Source organism: Acipenser ruthenus, chromosome 3 (assembly GCF_902713425.1).
Source record: "Acipenser ruthenus chromosome 3, fAciRut3.2 maternal haplotype, whole genome shotgun sequence".
In the NCBI taxonomy this organism is placed as follows: domain Eukaryota; kingdom Metazoa; phylum Chordata; class Actinopteri; order Acipenseriformes; family Acipenseridae; genus Acipenser; species Acipenser ruthenus.
The window spans coordinates 55223452-55243903 of NC_081191.1; the positions used below are offsets into that span (position 1 = coordinate 55223452).

Here is a 20452-nt window from a genome sequence, read left to right on the forward strand (position 1 = left end):
AATAGCTTGTGGGAATGTGGATGGAGCCTTAATAAGGTAATTATTTTAATAGGTAATTAAAGCTCCAGCCACAGTATAAAAGACCCACTCCGGGCTCAGAGCAGCGGAGAGAATTTAGAGGAGAAAGAGCGAACCAAGAGTGTATGCTACCCATAAGCGAACAAAGGTACTCATCTTGTAAAGATTTAATTTGTTACCGTTTATTTTGTTTTTGGCCAATGTGCCCTTCTGATTTGGTGTCAGTATTGTGTTTTGCTTAAACTGTTTGTTTTTTGTTTGATTAATATAAAGCTGAGCACCTTAGCGCCTCAGTTTAGCCTGTACGTTTTGTGTTTGGTTTTCATTTTCTGGTCTGACATCACCACTGCAGCCCTCACTGTCACAATCTCTCACGTTTGGTATCATCTGGGATAGGAAGGCCCCTAGACCTTGATCACTAGCATCAGTTTCGAGCAGGAAAGGAGCAGCGGGAGCAGGGGGCATCAGAATGGGTGCCTGGGTCAGTGCCTCTTTCAGGGACTCAAAAGCATCCTCACAAGCCGTCATCCACACAAAAGCCTGTTGTTTGTGTCGCAGCTGATGGAGAGGAGCGACAATCATGGCAAAATGTGGAACAAATCAACGGTAGTATGAAGCCAACCCTAGGAACCCATGCAGTTGCCTTTAATTGGCCGGGACTGGCCAACGTTGAACAGCTTCTACCATTTTCGGGTCAGTCCAAATCCCATCTCTCCCCACACAATGACCCAGGAAGGCGACTTCAGGTGGCACTTGTCAGGATGGAGTTTAAGACCGGCTCCTTGCAGGCACTGCAGGACAGTATGCAGGTTGGCCAGACTTTCATGGAAGGTGGCAGCGTGGACAAGAAGGTTGTCTAGATAGACGAGACACTGATAAGAGGGAACGCTGGTGTGCACTCGCTCCATCAGGCACTCAAATGTGGCAGGTTTGTTGCACAGACCGAAGCGGAGCACCTTAAATTGCCACAACCCTCACCCGGTAGAGAAGGTTGTCTTGGGGCACGTGTCCAAAGTGAGTTCCACTTGCCAGTACCAACTTTTCAGATCAAGGGAGCTGAACCAGGTCCAGGGACTCGTCAATGCAGGGCAACGGGTATGACTCTTTCTGGGTGACATCATTGAGGTGGTGGTAGTCTACACAGAATCACCATTCACCGTCCTTCTTGGGAACAAACATGATGGGGGAGGCCCATGGACTGTCGGATGGCTCAGTGATGTCTGCAGCCTACATCTTCTGTAGGATCCGATCAGCTACTCCTTGTCTGGCTAAGGGAAGTCAGCGAGGTCGCTGGCGGATAGGATGAGCATCCCCCGTGTTGACAGTGTGTTGAACAAGATGCGTGCCGAACTTGATGGCGCAGTTCCGCAGGTTCAAGGCTGCAGAGGAAGGCATCCAGCGTGACACGGCAAACAAAGCTACTGCTCTCATCACTATACACTTTTCTGGCTAGGCGGGCAATGCCAGCTCCCAGTGTGCCTTCTCATTCTTTGGGGGTCTGTCTGCGGTTCTGTAACTGGTCCTGGAGTAACAAGTAGGATTCGTCTTCCCTGAATTGTGGTTTTGCGGAGGAGCTCCAGTCGTACTCAGTGGCTGTGAGCGCGAATTTGGCCAGCTTCCAATGAGGCTTGTCCAAAGAAGCAGGGAAGCTTCAGTTTGGGTCCGGCGGTGGTCGCAACTCATGAGGGTGATGCTGCAACCGGAGTTGGTGATGCTACTGTACCGGTGGCGGCAGAGCTCCAGCCCTGCTCAGTGGCTGCAAGCTCGAATTGAGCCAGGAAGGCTTCCAGGGAGGCTCGACTAGAGATGCAGGGTATTTCCGTTCGGTTTTGGCATGTGCCAGCCAAGGGTGGGAGTGCTGGCACTGTGGTCCCAGGGGTTGCTGAGTTGGCTCTCTGAGGCAGGAACGCTCAAGTTAGTTTTGGGCTTGTCATTTCTCGCAACAGCATGAACTTGAACTCAGGGTGGCAGTGACTGCGGGGGGGGGGGGGGGGCGAGGGTTCTCAGCAGTGGAAGATGTTACAACAGGATTTTTCTTTTAATGGCAATGAAAATTGCCATTGGTTTATTTGCTGGATGCTCTTTTAGCTTGGAACTCTTAAACTCACAGTGGCTTTGTATAGAGTGTGTAAATCAAGAGAGAAAGTGAGAGAGAGCGAGAGAGAGCGAACTAGCAGGCAAAGTCGCCACAAATTCTAAAAGAGAGAGAGTTAGCAGCACAGCTATGCAGAGCGTGACGAGAGAGAGAGAGAAAGAGAAAAATTAGCTTTACCCACTATAACACAGCACACTCCATTCATGCAGGCCAATCACACACACATTAACAAAGGTAACATTTATAATTTACATGAGTACTCCCACCCTTCCCCACGGTCCAACATAAAGTCCAGAGCCCCATAATCTTTAGGCTCAACTGCCCTGCTGTTACTATATATATATATCTATATCTATATCTATATATATATATATATATATATATATATATATATTATATGCAACAAGGCCCAACAGGCCGTCCGAATACGTCGAATATACGGACGCCTCAGGGCGTTGTGGGGCAGGAGACGAAGTCCATATATTCAAATTCATATATATGGACGCCCTGAAGGGCCTTGTTGCATTTATAATCCAGAGCATTTATAAAACAGTGGATTTGAAGAAAGAAAACATAAATCATTTTTAGAGCAAAAAATTAGTAGTTTTCTTTTTATTAAATATCCTTACGCCAATAAAGTAGTCCCATTCATACCTTTGAACTACAAACTAAGTTAAGCTGAGCAAATTAATTTTATTGGAACATATAAAAGAAAGTACATCTATATTTTTAATATTGTGGACATTGCCATTGAGTTATTTTTTTCCCCTGTCACTGACAGTGCAGACATACTCTTTGAGCAGAACAGACGTGATGTATTAAAATAAATACAACAACGTCTCAGATTTCAGTAATTTTTCAAGGTATGTGTCTAAGAGGGGTGGATAATGTGCAAAAGTGTCTTTTTGTGTTTTTTGTAGCGTTTTTTGTTTATTTTTTATTTTTAGCAGACGCCTTTTTCCAACGCGACTTACAGAGACTCGGGTGTGTGAACTATGCATCAGCTGCAGAGTCACTTACAATTACGTCTCACCTGAAAGACGGAGCACAAGGAGGTTAAGTGACTTGCTCAGGGTCACAACCACTGGACCACACAGCCTCCTAATTGACATATGAGTATAAAGACAGTAATTTATTTTGTATTTTTTTGTTGTTGCTATCTTCCAGTTCATTTAATTGTTCTTCATCCAAATCTGCATGTCTACTTACTACTTTGGGAGTTTTTGCAGGTAATTGGTTACTCAGTTTCATAGTTACAGCTGTGCTTCTGTAACTGAAAAAGCAAGATGGCTACCGTCCGATACTTTTAATTATGTGAGGAAGCGCAGTGATTTAGAATAAGTGACAAGGCTCACTGTCCATATACATCCAATATACGAGCAACTGGAACCTTGCTCGACCAATCACACACAACACACACACACACACACATATATATATATATATATATATAGAGAGAGAGAGAGAGAGAGAGAGAGAGAGAGAGAGAGAGAGAGAGAGAGAGAGAGAGAGAGAGAGAAATGATGTGGATGATGTCTTGAAATCAGTTATTTTGTAACCATTTAACCATATTGTGACAGGATGGCGCAAGGGATGAGGCCCAGAGACAGACTGCAGTTCAAACCAAAGATTTTTATTAAATAAAAAACACAAAATAAACAGGCACGAGGGCCAAACAAAAAGGTTCTTAAACACAAAGACAATAAACACAAAGCAAAAACTTACAAAAAATAAGGCTTCCAGGCTTAGCTTTGCCTTCACTTGAAAAATGAACAAAAACAGCACACAAAGAAAAACACCCTTGCTTCCTCAGCTACCTCTCCCTACTGAGGTGCTGTGGCCTCCTTTTATGTTATGTGGCTGGGTGTTAATTGATTGATAATTGCACCCACCTGATGCAATAAACCTGGACAGGGAGGAGAATATAACCCAATCCCTGCCAATATTTACATGGGCAGAGCCCTGCTCTGCCACACACACATATATATACAGTACTGTGCAAAAGTTTTAGGCAGGTGTGAAAAAATGCTGTAAAGTAAGAATGCTTTCAAAAATAGACATGTTAATAGTTCATATTTATCAATTAACAAAATGCAAAGTGAGTGAACAGAAGAAAAATCTACATCAAATCAATATTTGGTGTGACCACCCTTTGCCTTCAAAACAGCATCAATTCTTCTAGGTACACTTGAACACAGTTTTTGAAGGAACTCGGCAGGTAGGTTGGCCCAAACATCTTGGAGAACTAACCACAGTTCTTCTGTGGATTTAGGCAGCCTCAGTTGCTTCTCTCTCTTCATGTAATCTCAGACAGACTCGATGATGTTGAGATCAGGGCTCTGTGGGGGCCATACCATCACTTCCAGGACTCCTTGTTCTTCTTTACGCAGAAGATAGTTCTTAATGACTTTCGCTGTATGTTTGGGGTCGTTGTCATGCTGCAGAATAAATTTGGGGCCAATCAGATGCCTCCCTGATGGTATTGCATGATGGATAAGTATCTGCCTGTACTTCTCAGCATTGAGGAGACCATTAATTCTGACCAAATCCCCAACTCCATTTGCAGAAATGCAGCCCCAAATTTGCAAGGAACCTCCACCATGCTTCACTGTTGCCTGCAGACACTCATTCGTGTACCGCTCTCCAGCCCTTCGGCGAACAAACTGCCTTCTGCTACAGCCAAATATTTCAAATTTTGACTCATCAGTCCAGAGCACCTGCTGCCATTTTTCTGCACCACAGTTCCTGTGTTTTCGTGCATAGTTGAGTCACTTGGCCTTGTTTCCACGTCGGAGGTATGGCTTTTTGGCCGCAAGTCTTCCATGAAGGCCACTTCTGACCAGACTTCTCCGGACAGTAGATGGGTGTACCAGGGTCCCACTGTTTTCTGCCAATTCTGAGCTGATGGCACTGCTGGACATCTTCCGATTGCGAAGGGAAATAAGCATGATGTGTCTTTCATCTGCTGCAGTAAGTTTCCTTTGCCGACCACTGCGTCTACGGTCCTCAACGTTGCCCGTTTCTTTGTGCTTCTTCAAAAGAGCTTGGACAGCACATCTGGAAACCCCTGTCTGCCTTGAAATTTCTGCCTGGGCGAGACCTTGCTGATGCAGTATAAATACCTTGTGTCTTGTTGCTGTGCTCAGTCTTGCCATGGTGTATGACTTTTGACAGTAAACTGTCTTCAGCAACCTCACCTTGTTAGCTGAGTTTGGCTGTTCCTCACCCAGTTTTATTCCTCCTACACAGCTGTTTCTCTTTCAGTTAATGATTGTGTTTCAACCTACATATTGAATTGATGATCATTAGCACCTGTTTGGTATAATTGTTTAATCATACACCTGACTGTATGCCTACAAAATCCCTGACTTTGTGCAAGTGTACCTAGAAGAATTGATGCTGTTTTGAAGGCAAAGGGTGGTCACACCAAATATGGATTTGATTTAGATTTTTCTTCTGTTCACTCACTTTGCATTTAGTTAATTGATAAATATAATCTATTAACATGTCTATTTTTGAAAGCATTCTTACTTTACAGCATTTTTTCACACCTATATATATATATATACTGCACCACCATGTTTCTTCAACACTGCATACTGTACAAGGAAGGTAACTTAGACCCATTCTCTGGGTTTATTGTTTCTTGTGTAAAGTATTAGATTGAAAGCTGTTTTTGCTTCATTTAAAATGTTAGGTTACTTACCATAACCCTGGTTCCCTGACAGAGAAGGCGACCACCAACACATTACTAATGTGATATGCCTCCTATTGGTAGGTATTCACTGAGCTCTTTATATCAGAGCTGCCGATAAGTCCCTTCCTGGGGTGACGTCCTCGATCCCGCCTACCGAGGTATTAAACAGTAAGCCACAGAAGCCATGTTCTCTTTTTGCATCGAACCCATGAGGGCGACCAAAGCAACCTTGCTGATTGGTGGTCGTCAGGGTTACGGTAAGTAATCTAAGATTCCCTTTCAATTCGAATACAACCATGTAACAGGCTAGCTGCAGGGATGACTTCAGGCCAGAATAAACACAGAGACAGGCAGTACTGATGAAACTGAGTCGCGGCAGCGCTCAGTGTTTTAATAAACAAATAAATAAAAGGTTGAACAAAACAGAACACAGCACTTTAAGCCAAAATAAATAGACAAACAAAACTGACTAACACTTAAACAAACGGTGGACTAACAGACAAACAAACACGGTGAGTCTAAACACTTATTATTATTTTAGTTTCTTTTACCCCCTCTCCACACCAGTTCTCCACTCACCGAACACACAACCCTGAGTGAATTAAAATCTATATATACCCTATTGTGCCAGGATTCAATTACTAATTAATTATTCACTTGAATCCCAGCACGTGAACTAATTATGTTCAACCTCGTGCTCATATATTAAATACTTTAAATGCACGTGAAGTGCAATCCCCGTGCCTAAATACAATTATACATTTTAGATAACTCGTGCTACACACACCCATTTGCAGCAACTACAATACACCAACATTAATACACGTAACATACAACATAAAACACAAGAATACACACAGGGGCGGGGCACATTGCCACAGACCACCAACATACTTTTGGGAAAGTATACCAGAGCAGTTGTGAGGGAGAAGGAACGGCAGCAGAGGAGGGATGCATCAGAACCGCATAACCCAAGGGTTAGCGGTGCGAGCTTGCAACCTCAAGGACCCGAGTGCCTAATGAAAGCAGGGAAGGAACTACCACATGAACCCTTTGAGTAGTGAATTCTAAAATGCAGTGCCAGTCCTACGGGAGTGAGTTTTTTTTCTGTCTTCTGCATGCGTTTGATAATTACAAGTACAGCGTACAAACAAGCTGAAAGCTATATGTTTGTATGTATGTAATGAACACTGACGAAATACAGACAGATAATAATGTTTTATCCGTAAATAAATCAAACAAATAAATATGTTTTACTTTGTCATAGGGAAAGGTTTTGACTAAAAAAATAACAGGTAGACAATAAACAACGGGTTGGAACAACCACAAAAGAGACCAATAAAAGGTGTTACAGAAACCCAGTGTTACGATATCTTGTTATCAGAGGTTTTGTAGGCTCGGTAATTAAAGTTTAAAGTTCCAGAACGTACCGTTACGTTCGTACTCCCTGGGGACCAGAGAGCAGTGAACATACCGGTACTTTCGTACTACTCAAAGAGTTAAGGAGGTAGAACCTGGAGAAAGTATGTGGTGAAGACCAGAGGGCCCAAGATGTAGCCAACCCTCTGGTAGAGTGCACGGCTACCCGCCCAGGTGGGGGCAAGCCGGCATTGTCATACACAATCGTGTCCACAATCCAGTGCGACGGTCGCTGCTTCGAGAGGGCATGTCCTAGGGTCCATATACCGTGACAGACAAGGAGCTGGTCAGAATTACGCAGAGCTCTTGTCCTATCCACGTAACACCTCAATGCAACGGGCAGAGGGAGTCTTCCTCTTCCTAAGAAAACGGAGGTGGATGGAAAGACTCCAGTTCCAGTTCATGTGGAAGGCTGTGATCACCTTGGGAGGAAACCAGGGTATGTACGTAGTGACACCCTACTGCCATCATCCCAAATATGCATACAGGAGCTGTGTACCGACAGCGCCTGTAGCTCACTGACCCGCTTTGCGGAGGTGATAACCAAGAGGATGGCTGTTTTCATAGACAGATAATTCAACTCTATGGAGTGTATAGGCTCAAACGGGGCCTTTGTGAGAGCCTCCAGTATAATATCAAGGTTCCATTCGGGGAGAACGTCCATACATGAAGGGCGTAATCCCCAAGCACCTTTGAGAAAACGGGTCGCCAAGAAATGCGCACCCAGAGGTACAGAATCAATGGGGGAATTGCACACAGAAATGGCCGCCAAATACACCTTCAATGTAGAAGGTGACCTACCAGCATCCAGCAGTTCTTGCATAGGGCAAGATACGGGGTCATGACCTCTAGTCAGACACCAGTTTTTGATAATTCCTCTGTTTCTGCAACATGCTCATGACCGTGTAAGATAGCCCAAGGGCTGACCAGTGGTCCCGTTCAGGGGCCTTGTAGGAGCTGGCACAAGGTCGAAAACCAGATTCTCCTGGGCCACCGGGGGGCCACTAGGAGAACTGTCGCCTTCTCTAACCAGACCTTCTCTAGGCTGCCACTCCGACGGATGTGTACCCTCTCTTGAGAGAGAGGAGGTCCGCTGCCCAGTTCGCCACTCCAGAAAGATGCGTCACCCATAGGGACAGCAAGTTCCATTGTGCCCAAGTCAGGAGCCGGAAGGCAATGCGATGCAACCCTGGGGATCGAAGGCCACCCTGGTGGTTGACATATGCCACCACTGATGTGTTGTCCGTCCACACCAACACATGTGCCCCTTGGAACACCGGAAGAAAGTTCTGAAGAGCAAGGTAAACCGCCAGCAACTCCAGGTGCCAAAGACTCCTCTTTCTTCCCAGACTGCCCCCCAGCCCAAGTTGGCGGTGTCCGTCGTCACCCCCTTTACGGTTTACCACTGCTCCCATCCACACGCCTTTGCGCAGGTGAGAGGCCCGCCTCCACCAGCGCAGGGCTGCCGAACACAAGCGAGACACTGCCAGCCGACGGCGTCTGTTGTGCCTTGGATGCAAGTGGAACGCATTGAGCCACACTTGCAGCGGGAGCATGCAAAGTAAGCCCAGCTCGATGGCTGATACAGCTGCGGCCATCAGACCCAATAATTTTTGGCACAACACCAAGGTAACCTCCGATCCCTGCCAAAACAGGGAGAGGCAATCTTGAATAGCACTGGAGTCTAGCCGGAGCCCCAAGTCCGTTGTGCACTGCACTGAGGATGAGGCCCAGCCTCACCAGATGCTCTGTCACAATCGCCATGTGGGCCACTGCTCCCTCTCGCGACTGGGAACAAATCAACCAATCGTCAAGGTAGTCCAATACTCTGATCCCCTGCAACCGCAAGTGGGCCTGCATAGTCTCCACATACTTTGAAAACGTACAAGGAACTGAGGAGAGGCCAAATGGCAGCACGGAAAACTCGTAAACGCTCCCCTGAAAGGTGAAGCGGAGGTACTTCCTGTAAGCAGGACGAATGGGAACGTGGAAGTACGCGTCCTGTAAGTCCACAGTGGTAGACCAGTCACCTGGACGGACGGACTGGAGAATGTGACAGTGAGTCAACATTTGGAACTTCCTTTCCTTGACAAATTCGTTGAGGAGTCTCAGATCTTGGATGGGGCAAAAGCCGGCATCCTTCTTGGGTACCAGGAAGTATTTCGAGTAGAACCCCTCTCCATGGGACTTCTTGCTGAAGTACCAAGACCTGGAAAGGGTCTGTCACAGATGTATTTGTGACCCCTCGGAAGGGAGGAGGCCCCATGCGGAACTGTAGCATGTAACCGGTGTACACGGTGGCGAGCACCCAGGTGTCTGAGATGCAAGCGTGCCAATATTGGGATGGGTCTTCAGGGCCCCTGCTGGGTCTGCTGAGGTTGGGGCGGAGCACACTGAGGTGGCTGCCTGGGGCGATGGCCCTGGAACTGCCTTCGGGCTGTTGCGTGGATGCGCCACGCCCTGCGTTCGCCCTGCGTTCCCCCTGCCTTGTGGGAGGGCCCGGTTGCCTGGTGCCGCGGTGGACTGCAGCTCTGTCTGAGTGTACTGAGCACCAAGGGCACTATGTGCACTGAAGTACTAGACACAGTGCGTACCAAGCACCATGCGCAGTGAGTGCACCGAGCACCGTTTGTACCGAGTACCATGCTCACCGAGTACCGTGTGCACCAAGTGCACTGAGGCGCTCCACGAGTACCGTCCGCAATGAGTGCACTGAGCACCGTGATTACCAGGCACCATATGCGGTGGGTGCATTGAGCACTGTGTGCACTGAGGCACAGAAGTACCAAGGGCTGAGCCTGCAGCAAGGTACCGCAGCACCGGGGGGCAGTTAATGCAGCGATGCCTACCCTAACCTGTGTGTGGTCACGCACCTGGTTAGCGCGCATCATACATCAGGGAGACACACAGGCTGAAGGAAGCTGTGGCAGGCAAGTGAAAAAACAAAAGGGGGAGAACACACTTATTTTTCTTTGAAGGCCCGACACACCGGGGTGGACGGGCCGAGGCAGCTGGTGATGTATTCTCGACAGCGGGGCAGGTAGAACACAGCCCACTGCAGTCGACTCGGAAAAGCTCTTTTTAAAACACAGTCAGTGTAGTAACACAGAAGTTTACCTTACCTTAGGTGAGAGGCAAAAGAGAAAATGGTCTCCGCGGGTTCACTGTTTAATCCTTCCGTAGGCGGGACTGATGACGTCACCCTACGGAGAGGCCTATCGGCAGCTCTGATATAAAATGCTTAGTGAATACCTACCTATGGCAGGCTGTGACGAAGTGCCCGCCCCTGTGTGTATTTTGTGTGTTATGTGTTGTATGTTGCGTGTGTTAATGTCGGTGTATAGTCATTGGTACACGGGATATAAACGGGTCTGTGTTTCACGTGTGATTTAAAATGTAGATTTGTATTTAGGCACGAGGAGGGCACAAATCACTTCACGTGCTGGTAAAATGTAATATGTGAGCACGGGGTTGCACAGAATTAATTCACGTGCTGGGATTCAAGTGAATAATTAATTAGTAATTGAATCCCAGCACAACAGTATATATAGATGCAAATTCTTTCACTCGGGGTTGTGTGTTCGGTGAGTGGAGAACAGGATTGGAGACGGAGGTAATTGTAACAATAAATAAGAAAAATAGCAGCTCACCGTGTTTGTCTGTGTAGTACGTTTTGTTTGTCTGTTTATTTTGGCTCAAGTGCCGTGTCCTGTTTTGTGTTCAACCCTTTTTATTTTCTGTTCTGTTTATTAAATGCTGAGCGAAAGCATTCACTCAGCTCCACCAAACCACACCTCTTTGTTTATTTATTTCCGGGCTCTGGTCTGACGCCACCCACTCCGGCCGTCTTTGTGAAACGTGGTGTCCTGAGTGGGATCTACAGCGCCTCCAGGACTCAGGCCAGAGCAGGAACCGCATTTTTTTGGATTACAAAAAAAAAAAAAATAGTACAGCGAGGATGGGAAGAAAGAGCTGCAGGAAGCAGCGGAAGCAGCAGCAGCAACAACAACAGCTGCAGCACTCATCCTGCATGCCGGGCTGGGAGGAGGACAGCCACAACAGGGCAGTAGCCACCCCTCTACCCCCACTGCCACCGGGTTCCCCACCGTCTCGGGAAATATGGGACTGGCTGGTGCACCCCGAGGGGAACTTCGCCAGTGACCTCCCCTGGGTTATTCACATGCTGCAGATGCGAGATGGAAAACGATGGGAGGACTGGGAGCAACAGCATAACCCGGCATCAGTTCGTGACCTCACCATGGTGGTGCTGGGGTACCTAGCTGCAGACATGGGAGGGATGCCTTCCAGTGAGCAAGAGGGAGAGGAGCAGTCGCTGCCCTCTCCAGTACCTGAGCGGGAGGAGCCTGAGCGTCCACAGCCCAAGCGGGAGGAGCCTGAGCGTCCACAGCCCAAGCGGGAGGAGCCTGAGCGTCCACAGCCCAAGCGGGAGGAGCCTGAGCGTCCACAGCCCAAGCGGGAGGAGCCTGAGCGTCCACAGCCCAAGCGGGAGGAGCCTGAGCATCCACAGCCCAAGCGGGAGGAGCCCGAACGTCCTACGCCTGAGTGGGAGGAGCCCGAACGTCCAAAGCCCAAAAGGGAGGAGTCAGGGCGTCCACAGCCCAAAAGGGAGGAGGTCGGGGATGATGGCTGGGAGGTTTTTTTAAAGAACCTCGCGGCAGAGTTATGCCCTGGCTGTGGGGCTTATGGGCACACGTTAGCCATATGCCCCACCCAGTATGAAGAGGAGGAACTAGCACCCAGACGGGGGGACCACGAGCGTCCAGCGCCCAGACGGGGGGACCGCGAGCGTCCAGCCCCCGACGGGGGGACCGCGGGAATCCGAAGCCTGAGAGGCAGCTGTTCCCACCTTCACCAGCAGAGCAAGAATGCCTGCTGGTTTCCCCATCACACCAGCAGAGGGTGAATGCCTGCTGGGTCCCTGTCCACCAGCAGAGGGTGAATGCCTGCTGGGTCCCTGTCCACCAGCAGAGGATGAATACCTGCTGGTATCACTTCCCCCACCAGCAGAGGATGAATGCCTGCTGGTATCACTTTCCCCACCATCACGAGGAGAGGAGTGGGAGCTGCCTCTGCCTCCATTACCATCAGGGGGAGAGGAGCAGGAGCTGCCTCTCCCTTCACCAGAAGGATCAGGATTAGATGCTGGCAGCTGCCCTTGCATAGGCTGCTGAGAGAAGCAGAGCTGCCTCTCCCTTCACCAGAAGGATCAGGATTAGATGCTGGCAGCTGCCCTTGCATAGGCTGCTGAGAGAAGCACGGGGAAGAACCGCCCACCCGCAGAGGTCGAAAAGAGGGCCAACACCCGCACCCCAGCTCGTCCTGACTCCCTGCCTCGCTTCGCCCAAGGATGCCTGCCTCGCTTCGCCCAAGGATGCCTGCCTCGCTTCGCCCAAGGATGCCTGCCACGCTTCGCCCAAGGATGCTTGCCACGCTTCGCCCAAGGATGCCTGTCTGGCATCGCCCGGGGCTGTCTGTCGCTCCGCATCCCCCGGGGCTGCCTGTCGCTCCGCGTCGCCTGGGGCTGCCTGTCGCTCCGCGTCGCCTGGGGCTGCCTGTCGCTCCGCGTCGCCTGGGGCTGCCTGTCGCTCCGCGTCGCCTGGGGCTGCCTGTCGCTCCGCGTCGCCTGGGGCTGCCAGCCGTTCCGCGTCGCCTGGGTTTGCCAGCCGCTCCGCGTCGCCTGGGGTTGCCAGCTGCTCCGCGTCGCCTGGGGTTGCCAGCCGCTCCGCATCGCCTGGGGTTGCCAGCCGCTCCGCATCGCCTGGGGCTGCCAGTTGCTCCGCATCGCAGCAGGAAGTACTATGGCCGGAACCCCACCAAGGGGAGCTGCCGGCCACGAAGAAGGTGGGGGAGGTCAGGAGGCCTGCTCCCACTGCAGCAGTTTTGCTGCCGGAGATCGTGGGGGAGGTCCGGAGTCCTGCTCCCACTGCAGCTTCTTCGCTGCCGGAAGTACTGTGGTCGGAGCCCCACCAAGGGGAGCTACCGGCTATGAAGAAAGGGGGAGAGGTCAGGAGACCAGCATTCCCCGCAGCAATTTCGCTGCAGGCGTGGACCAGCAGGCTGTCAGCCGTGCCACTACCGGCAGGGGTGCTGACAGCATGGCCAGCCATGGGCCCACTGAAGACTTCCTTCCCAGCCCGAGACTTTGTTCTGGACTGCTGGATTTTTAAGGGGGGAGGTGGCCATTGAGGCCATGTGTGCTTTGCACAGGGGGGGGTATATGTGACGAAGTGCCCGCCCCTGTGTGTATTTTGTGCGTTATGTGTTGTGTGTTGCGTGTGTTAATGTCGGTGTATAGTCATTGGTACACGGGATATAAACGGGTCTGTGTTTCACGTGTGATTTAAAATGTAGATTTGTATTTAGGCACGAGGAGGGCACAAATCACTTCACGTGCTGGTTAAATGTAATATGTGAGCACGGGGTTGCACAGAATTAATTCACGTGCTGGGATTCAAGTGAATAATTAATTAGTAATTGAATCCCAGCACAACAGTATATACAGATGCACATTTCTTTCACTCGGGGTTGTGTGTTCGGTGAGTGGAGAACGGGATTGGAGACGGAGGTAATTGTAACAATAAATAAGAAAAATAGCAGCTCATCGTGTTTGTCTGTGTAGTATGTTTTGTTTGTCTGTTTATTTTGGCTCAAGTGCCGTGTCCTGTTTTGTGTTCAACCCTTTTTATTTTCTGTTCTGTTTATTAAATGCTGAGCGAAAGCATTCACTCAGCTCCACCAAACCACACCTCTTTGTTTATTTATTTCCGGGCTCTGGTCTGACGCCACCCACTCCGGCCGTCTTTGTGACACAGGCATATCCCAAAAGTATGTTGGTGGTCATCTTCGAATTGAAAGGGACCTGCAATTATACAGGTTGAAAAATAATTGTATATATAATCAACAGGAATGATGAGATATAGATCATTATTAATCTCTCTGGTGGTCTCCACTTTAGACAAGATAGACAACTGAGAGCATTTTAGAAACTTTAGATATTTTACACACATGAAGATGGTAAAGCCTTTTTACATCTATTGGTAGAAAAACATGTTTTTTTAAATCTGTATTCCTATATTGAGTTTAGCCAGTGTATGTAGTGATTGCTTCCTCCTTTGTATCAGCTGTTTCTAAACAGTTTAATGAATTAAGAGTTTCTGTAGATATTAGTACAGCTGTGAGATACGTATTGGCATATCCGGTGTCAGTAACTGTAGTAAAGCTTGAGGAAGGTATAAGACTAGTACATAGCTTGTAACCAGAAAACACATTGATGTATTTGTGATTTCTAAAAAAAAAAAAGCACAATCAATGCAGATTAAAAGGGTTTGAACTGCATTGACGCCATCATCATTGTACCATAAACAAATGTGAAGCCACTAATTGGGCTGCATTTCATAAGCAACAATAAAGGGCTAGAAATATCCAGCAGCTGAGTTACAGAACAAGCTTTGTCCTTTTGTTTATTACCAACGCAAAGTTAACAAAAAACATTTTTTTTTATCTCTCAACACAGAACGCATGAAAAGGCTTTCAAAATAGAACTGCCCACTTTTTGCTGCATACCCCACGACAGCTGCAAACCAAAGCAGTGTGTGAACTTTGCAGGGATCTGTGCAGACTCTTGCTACTCTGGGATGATCTGTCCTTCCTCTAGCTGACCCAGGACATAGTTTCAACGTTTCTTGTTTGATCTTCTCTGAGCAATCTTCACAATGACTGGCCAGTTCTTGGAGGAGATGGTGGACACCAGCTTTACAGAGGAAATAGAGTGCAAGATCTGCTACAATTTCTACAACCTGAGGGACAGGAGGCCTAAGGTCTTGGAGTGCTGTCATCGGATGTGCAGCAAGTGCCTGTACAAGATCATCGATCTCAGGGAATCCCCACAGAATGCCATCACCTGCCCTTTTTGTCGATATGAGACTAGTCTGCCAGATGAAGCTGTGGATAACCTTCCTGACGACCACAACATTGTGGCCACCCTGAGCCTTGGGGTGAGGACCAAGAGGTATTTGCAAGAGAATTCAGCTGAACTGCTGCTGAGCTCAAAGAGACTGACCTCCTTTGTGAACCCTTCACACAGCTCTTCAAACTGTCTGGTCATTACCATCATGGAGGTCCAAAGGGAGCCCTCTCCATCTCAGGGCTCGACTGCCCCTGCTGTGGAGGTTTACAGACCCTCTAGTTTCGACTCCCTTGCTTCGATGTCTCGTCGCTGGACCATGTGGAATTGCACTTCTTTGCTCTGCCAGACATTGGCACAGATAGTCGTTTGGTTGCTGGGTCTGTTATACTTTAGCTCCTTGCCTCTTGGGATCTACCTGCTGGTCATTCAGAAAGTAACTTTAGGGGTCATATTTGTCAGTTTGGTTCCATCTAGCCTTGTCATAGTCATGGTATATGGATTCTGTCAATGCTTATGTCATGAATTTCTGGACTGTATATCTTCATGATAAATAATACACTGGGGTCTATTGTCATAATCTAAACAGAGATGGATCTAAATATTGCCACTCTATAGTATGGTAAGCCATCTTCTAAAGTACATAGTGTTTTAGTTTTAGTAGTTATACAAGTTGTTGGGAGATCTGTCACTGTTTTGTATCTTATATAAATGATTCAGGGATGGAAATAAAGACTCCTATTGCATAGCAGTTTCACCCATTCCATGTTTTAATACCAGCTTGATTAGCCAGAGTGTATAGGTACCAAGATTAGGTGTGTCTTATTAAACTCATAGTAAAACCAGGAATGGATCAAACTACTATGCAATGGGAGTCTTATTGCCATCTGTGTAAATGTATAGCAAATTACAGGGGAAATTTACCTTGGTAAACCTTGAGGTAGGGCCTTTAAAACAAAATTGCATTTGTTTTATTTTTAGAAATAAATTGTGAAAATTGATAAATATGTTTCATGTAAATGTATTTCAACAGTGAGACGTAACTAAGCAGAACAACTTTGAAGGGAATACATTTACACAAGACAGCCTTATTCAAGTATCATACAGGATACAGACCCCCATTTGTTGTTACAAGGTACTGCAGCCTGTTTTCCCATATAAGCAAGGTTAGATTTAAAGTTTAGATGTGGTCTCTTTTTTGGTTTATATGTTTACAGATATAATAGTAATAATAATATATTTATTTGGACCACCATCACAAAGCGCTTTACAGTGGTAGGCTGTGAACTGTACATTATATGCAGAGTAACTTACAATAGGACATTGATTTAACATCTCACCCGCAGGATGGAGCACAAGAAGGTTAAGTGACTTGCTCAGAGTCACACAGTGAGTCAGTTAGTGGCAAAGGTGGGATTTGAACAGGTGGCCTTCTGGTTACAAGCCCTGGACTTTAACCACTGGACCACACTGCCTCCAGGTCTTTCTGATTACTATTCAGTTACTTGTTAACATCTGTACATATAGTATATCAGTTATTAAAGAGAGCTTTAGCAGACAAATAAAAACAGACAGCATCTACTTTTTGGTATTAAAATGTTTATTTTTGATTATAATTATTATTTTTAGCTTTAGTGGGCAAATGGAGAATTAAATGTGGGTGCTTTCATGTAAAAACTGAATGACATTTCGCTGTAAAAAAAGTAAAAGTAATTTTAAGCTTCCAGATTCATAATCCAGTGTTTATGTCACCTTGAATGAAGAAAGTTTTTTGTCAGTAGTGCCTAGTCCACTCGTAATAATAATTAGCACAGAAGATCTTATGCTTCCAATGATTCAGAGGCATGCGCATAATTGCTTCCAAGTTGAAACAAACACCTTATATTTTAGCGTCTCCAAGAACTAGTTCACTGGAGCTCATTGGACTCCATTATGAAGTGAGTTCAAAAGGCACTTCATAAAGAAATAAAACTATTGTAATGGGAGTGAACCAAAAAAAACATCTCCAGGAAGAGCAGATTGTACTTTAAAGGGACCAATCCCAAACTCAAAAAAAAAAAAAAATGTTGTATTACATACATGTACTCTGTATTATCTGATGTGAAAATACACATTGAAAGCCATATTTCTGTATTTACACACCTACAGTCTCCCATACTACCCATTGGTGGTAATATTATTTTTATAGGTACTGTTTTTTGCCATCCTGTCGTTTCACAAATTGCTTCAAAACCACATTTATAAAATCCAATTTTTTCTATTCTGAGGCCTCTTTCACTGTGTCACTACTGCTACCGAAACTGCTAAACTTTCACTTCAGTTAATCTCCTATTTTGTTTGATTGGGCTCTAAGAGAAGTGTTCTGAGTGCATGCACAAATGGCAGTGGGGAAAGTCACTGGGACATGCTTTGTTAAATTTAATTGGGTGGGATATCCAAACATGACTGTAAAAGTGTTGTAGGATCCGCTGATGAAGTGAGTGACAGGCAGAGTTGTGGTTGAAAATGCCTGAACAGGCACCTAGGTTTTATTATTCAACCACACACACACACACACACACACATAAACACACACACACACTCACACACACACACACACACACACACACAGACACACACACACTAATAGTCACACTAATAGACACAGATAGTCCTATTTTTTCTCCATAATTATGTGTATATCTATGGCTTCAAGAGTGGACAGGTGTCAGACGATGACGTTTAGGTTGATTATAAGTGATTATGATTATTACTTTGTTGTGTTATGTGATTATGATTATGACGCCATTCCGGTGATTATGATCACGAAAAACACATGAAAGGGTTCTGTTCTACTAAGGTCTATAAGACTGAGTCTACTGCTGTACACTGCAGTACATAAAACAAGTGGCAGGAATACACAATTAAAAAAAACATTTAAAAAAATGTTGTAGTACAAATAGTCCAAAATAACTCATGTGTAGTGTGTTATGCGTCATGCTCGCACACAACTTCCCAAAAAGAGAAAGAAACCAAAGTTTACTGTTCCATCACTTATTTGCTGTCTAGATTGATGCAAACCTTGCTAAACTGATTCATTCTAACAAAATACTATTAGTGAGTTGGTTCAGGAGTTCTCGCAATTACAATGTCGTATTTGTAGTTCCGTTATTGCACTTTTGCCTTAATCACATTAACAACCATGGTCACCAATGGGTAATGACACATTACACAACTAGAGCAGTTCTGTGTGTGCAGAGAGTATTAAGAGATATATCTTGAATACTTTGAAAGATCTGACCATTGTCTATTTTCAGTACTTGTTTTCATCTGTCATGCCATTATACACCCATAACTTTAGAGTTATAATATTTTGGGATTCTCCATAAAACACTTCCAGGTCCTTCCATGTGCGATATCAAAAGAATTTCAAATGGTGAGGTGGGGAATATTCCAAAATTAATTTGATGTACAATAACCCCATACTACATTACAAATTACTGCATCTTATTTTAGTAATACTATATAATGTAGCATACATTTGTTGATTATGGATTGCCAAACAAAATTGGATTAATGGGTTATCGTTATCAGATGGATATTTGAAAGATGTGCCCCATAGGTGACTTTTTTTTTACATGACAGAATGGTTTCTGTAAAGATTTACTGATCCCATTTGCAAATCAACTTTTTCTTAAATAAATGTGCCTGCTATTGATAATACCTTTAGGAAATGCAAACTAACTGGAAAGCCAACAAGGTCTTTTTTATTTTATTTTATTTACATTCCTCAGCAAGAGTGACTTTAAAAAAACAGTGTAGCCTATGGAACAAAATAATCTTGCAGAAAAATACTATTATTATTATATTTATTTATTTATTAGCAGACACCCTGCTCCAAGCAAATACACATATACAGTGACTACAATTTCCTTCTGGTAACATTTTAGCATCTTAAATATAATGTAACATTTAAATTCACATTTTAACATGTAATGATGGTGGTATTTGCTGGTGTTGTCTGTTCTGGTTTGTTTGTGGTTCAATGTACTGAATATTGAGAATATACTATAAATGTAGAACATTGTTAATGATCCATAAAGTTATACATGTGCAACAAACAATGTAGTATTACCTATTTAAACAAATGTTTTACAAACAAAAACAATCCTTTACCAGATATTTTATTATGTACGGCAATGTGCCTCCATATGTTCCCCACCTTTTTTTTTTTTTTTTAAATATATATCCATTGTTTTGGGGTCCTAAGCTGTTATAATTGCTGGGCCTGGCTGATGACAGGGTCGTCATCATGTGTCACGTCTCTGGTGGAAACCAGGCTTTACACTGGATGCCTAATAGAATAAATCTTTTTTTTTTACTGTACTGTAGCAACGTGCCCTGCCCCTGTGTGTATTTTTGTGTAATAAACACGAGTGTTTAAAATGTATAATTGTATTTAGGCACGGGGATTGCACTTCACTTCACATGCATTTAAAGTACTTAATATGTGAGTATGGGGTTTTCACAGATTAGTTCATGTGCTGGGATTCAAGCGAATAATTGGTAATTGAATCCCAGCACAATTGTATATATAGATGCACATTTCATTCACTCTGGGTTTTAAGTCCAAACAAATGCAAACCTTGGAGAAAAGAAGCCTTATAATGAACTAGTTTGACTCACTAAGACAGAATGATTCAACTCAAACTCAGGTGACCTTTGACAGCAAATTTTTTTTTTAAAACTGATTTTTTAATGTAATTATAATTTCTAATATCTACAAATTCAAGAATGTAGCATTGTTACTTTTGCATACTGTTGTAAGCTAAATGTTCTTGTTCTAACATACTTTTTTCCTAGAGATATTTTAGACTATGTGGTGTTTCATTTAATGCTGTTACATTAAAATATGTCACAAAATGAATATATTTTTTCTCATTTGGATACACAGAGTAATATAGCTTTCTCATTGGCTCACAGAGAATCTACAGAATCTGTAACACAACCCAGTCGATTATATTTCCGACAATTGTAATTACTCAATTGTAATCCATTTTATTTTGTACTGGATCCATAATAAACAGTAGATGAATTGACTCGATCTAAATTGATTTATCAACTCAAATACAGTTACCAACTCAAATAGAAATACCACTTCCAGATTTTTTGTGTTTTAAGTACCCTTTTCAAGCTGTGTAGAGTAACCAGTCACACCTAAGACTTGTAATAAATACAGTTGTGCGACTCAGGTTACACAGTTTTAAACCTATTGTTTTCCTGTATTTGATGGGAATATCTATGTGTTTCAGTTGTAAAT

At 45.1% G+C, this 20452-nt stretch overlaps 1 protein-coding gene across 1 annotated transcript; it reads left to right on the forward strand.

Annotated features, from left to right (window-relative positions):
- Positions 1 to 14804: 14804 nt before the first annotated feature.
- rnf182 (ring finger protein 182) lies at positions 14805 to 20223 on the forward strand. The gene has a single exon (XM_059013953.1). It carries the CDS (start codon positions 14963 to 14965, stop codon positions 15701 to 15703), a length of 741 nt encoding a protein of 246 aa, XP_058869936.1. The 5' UTR covers positions 14805 to 14962; the 3' UTR covers positions 15704 to 20223.
- Positions 20224 to 20452: the final 229 nt, after the last annotated feature.

Excerpts from the sequence above, each read along its gene's own strand:
- rnf182 (XM_059013953.1), top strand. The coding sequence starts at position 14,963 with ATGACTGGCCAGTTCTTGGAGGAGATGGTGGACACCAGCTTTACAGAG.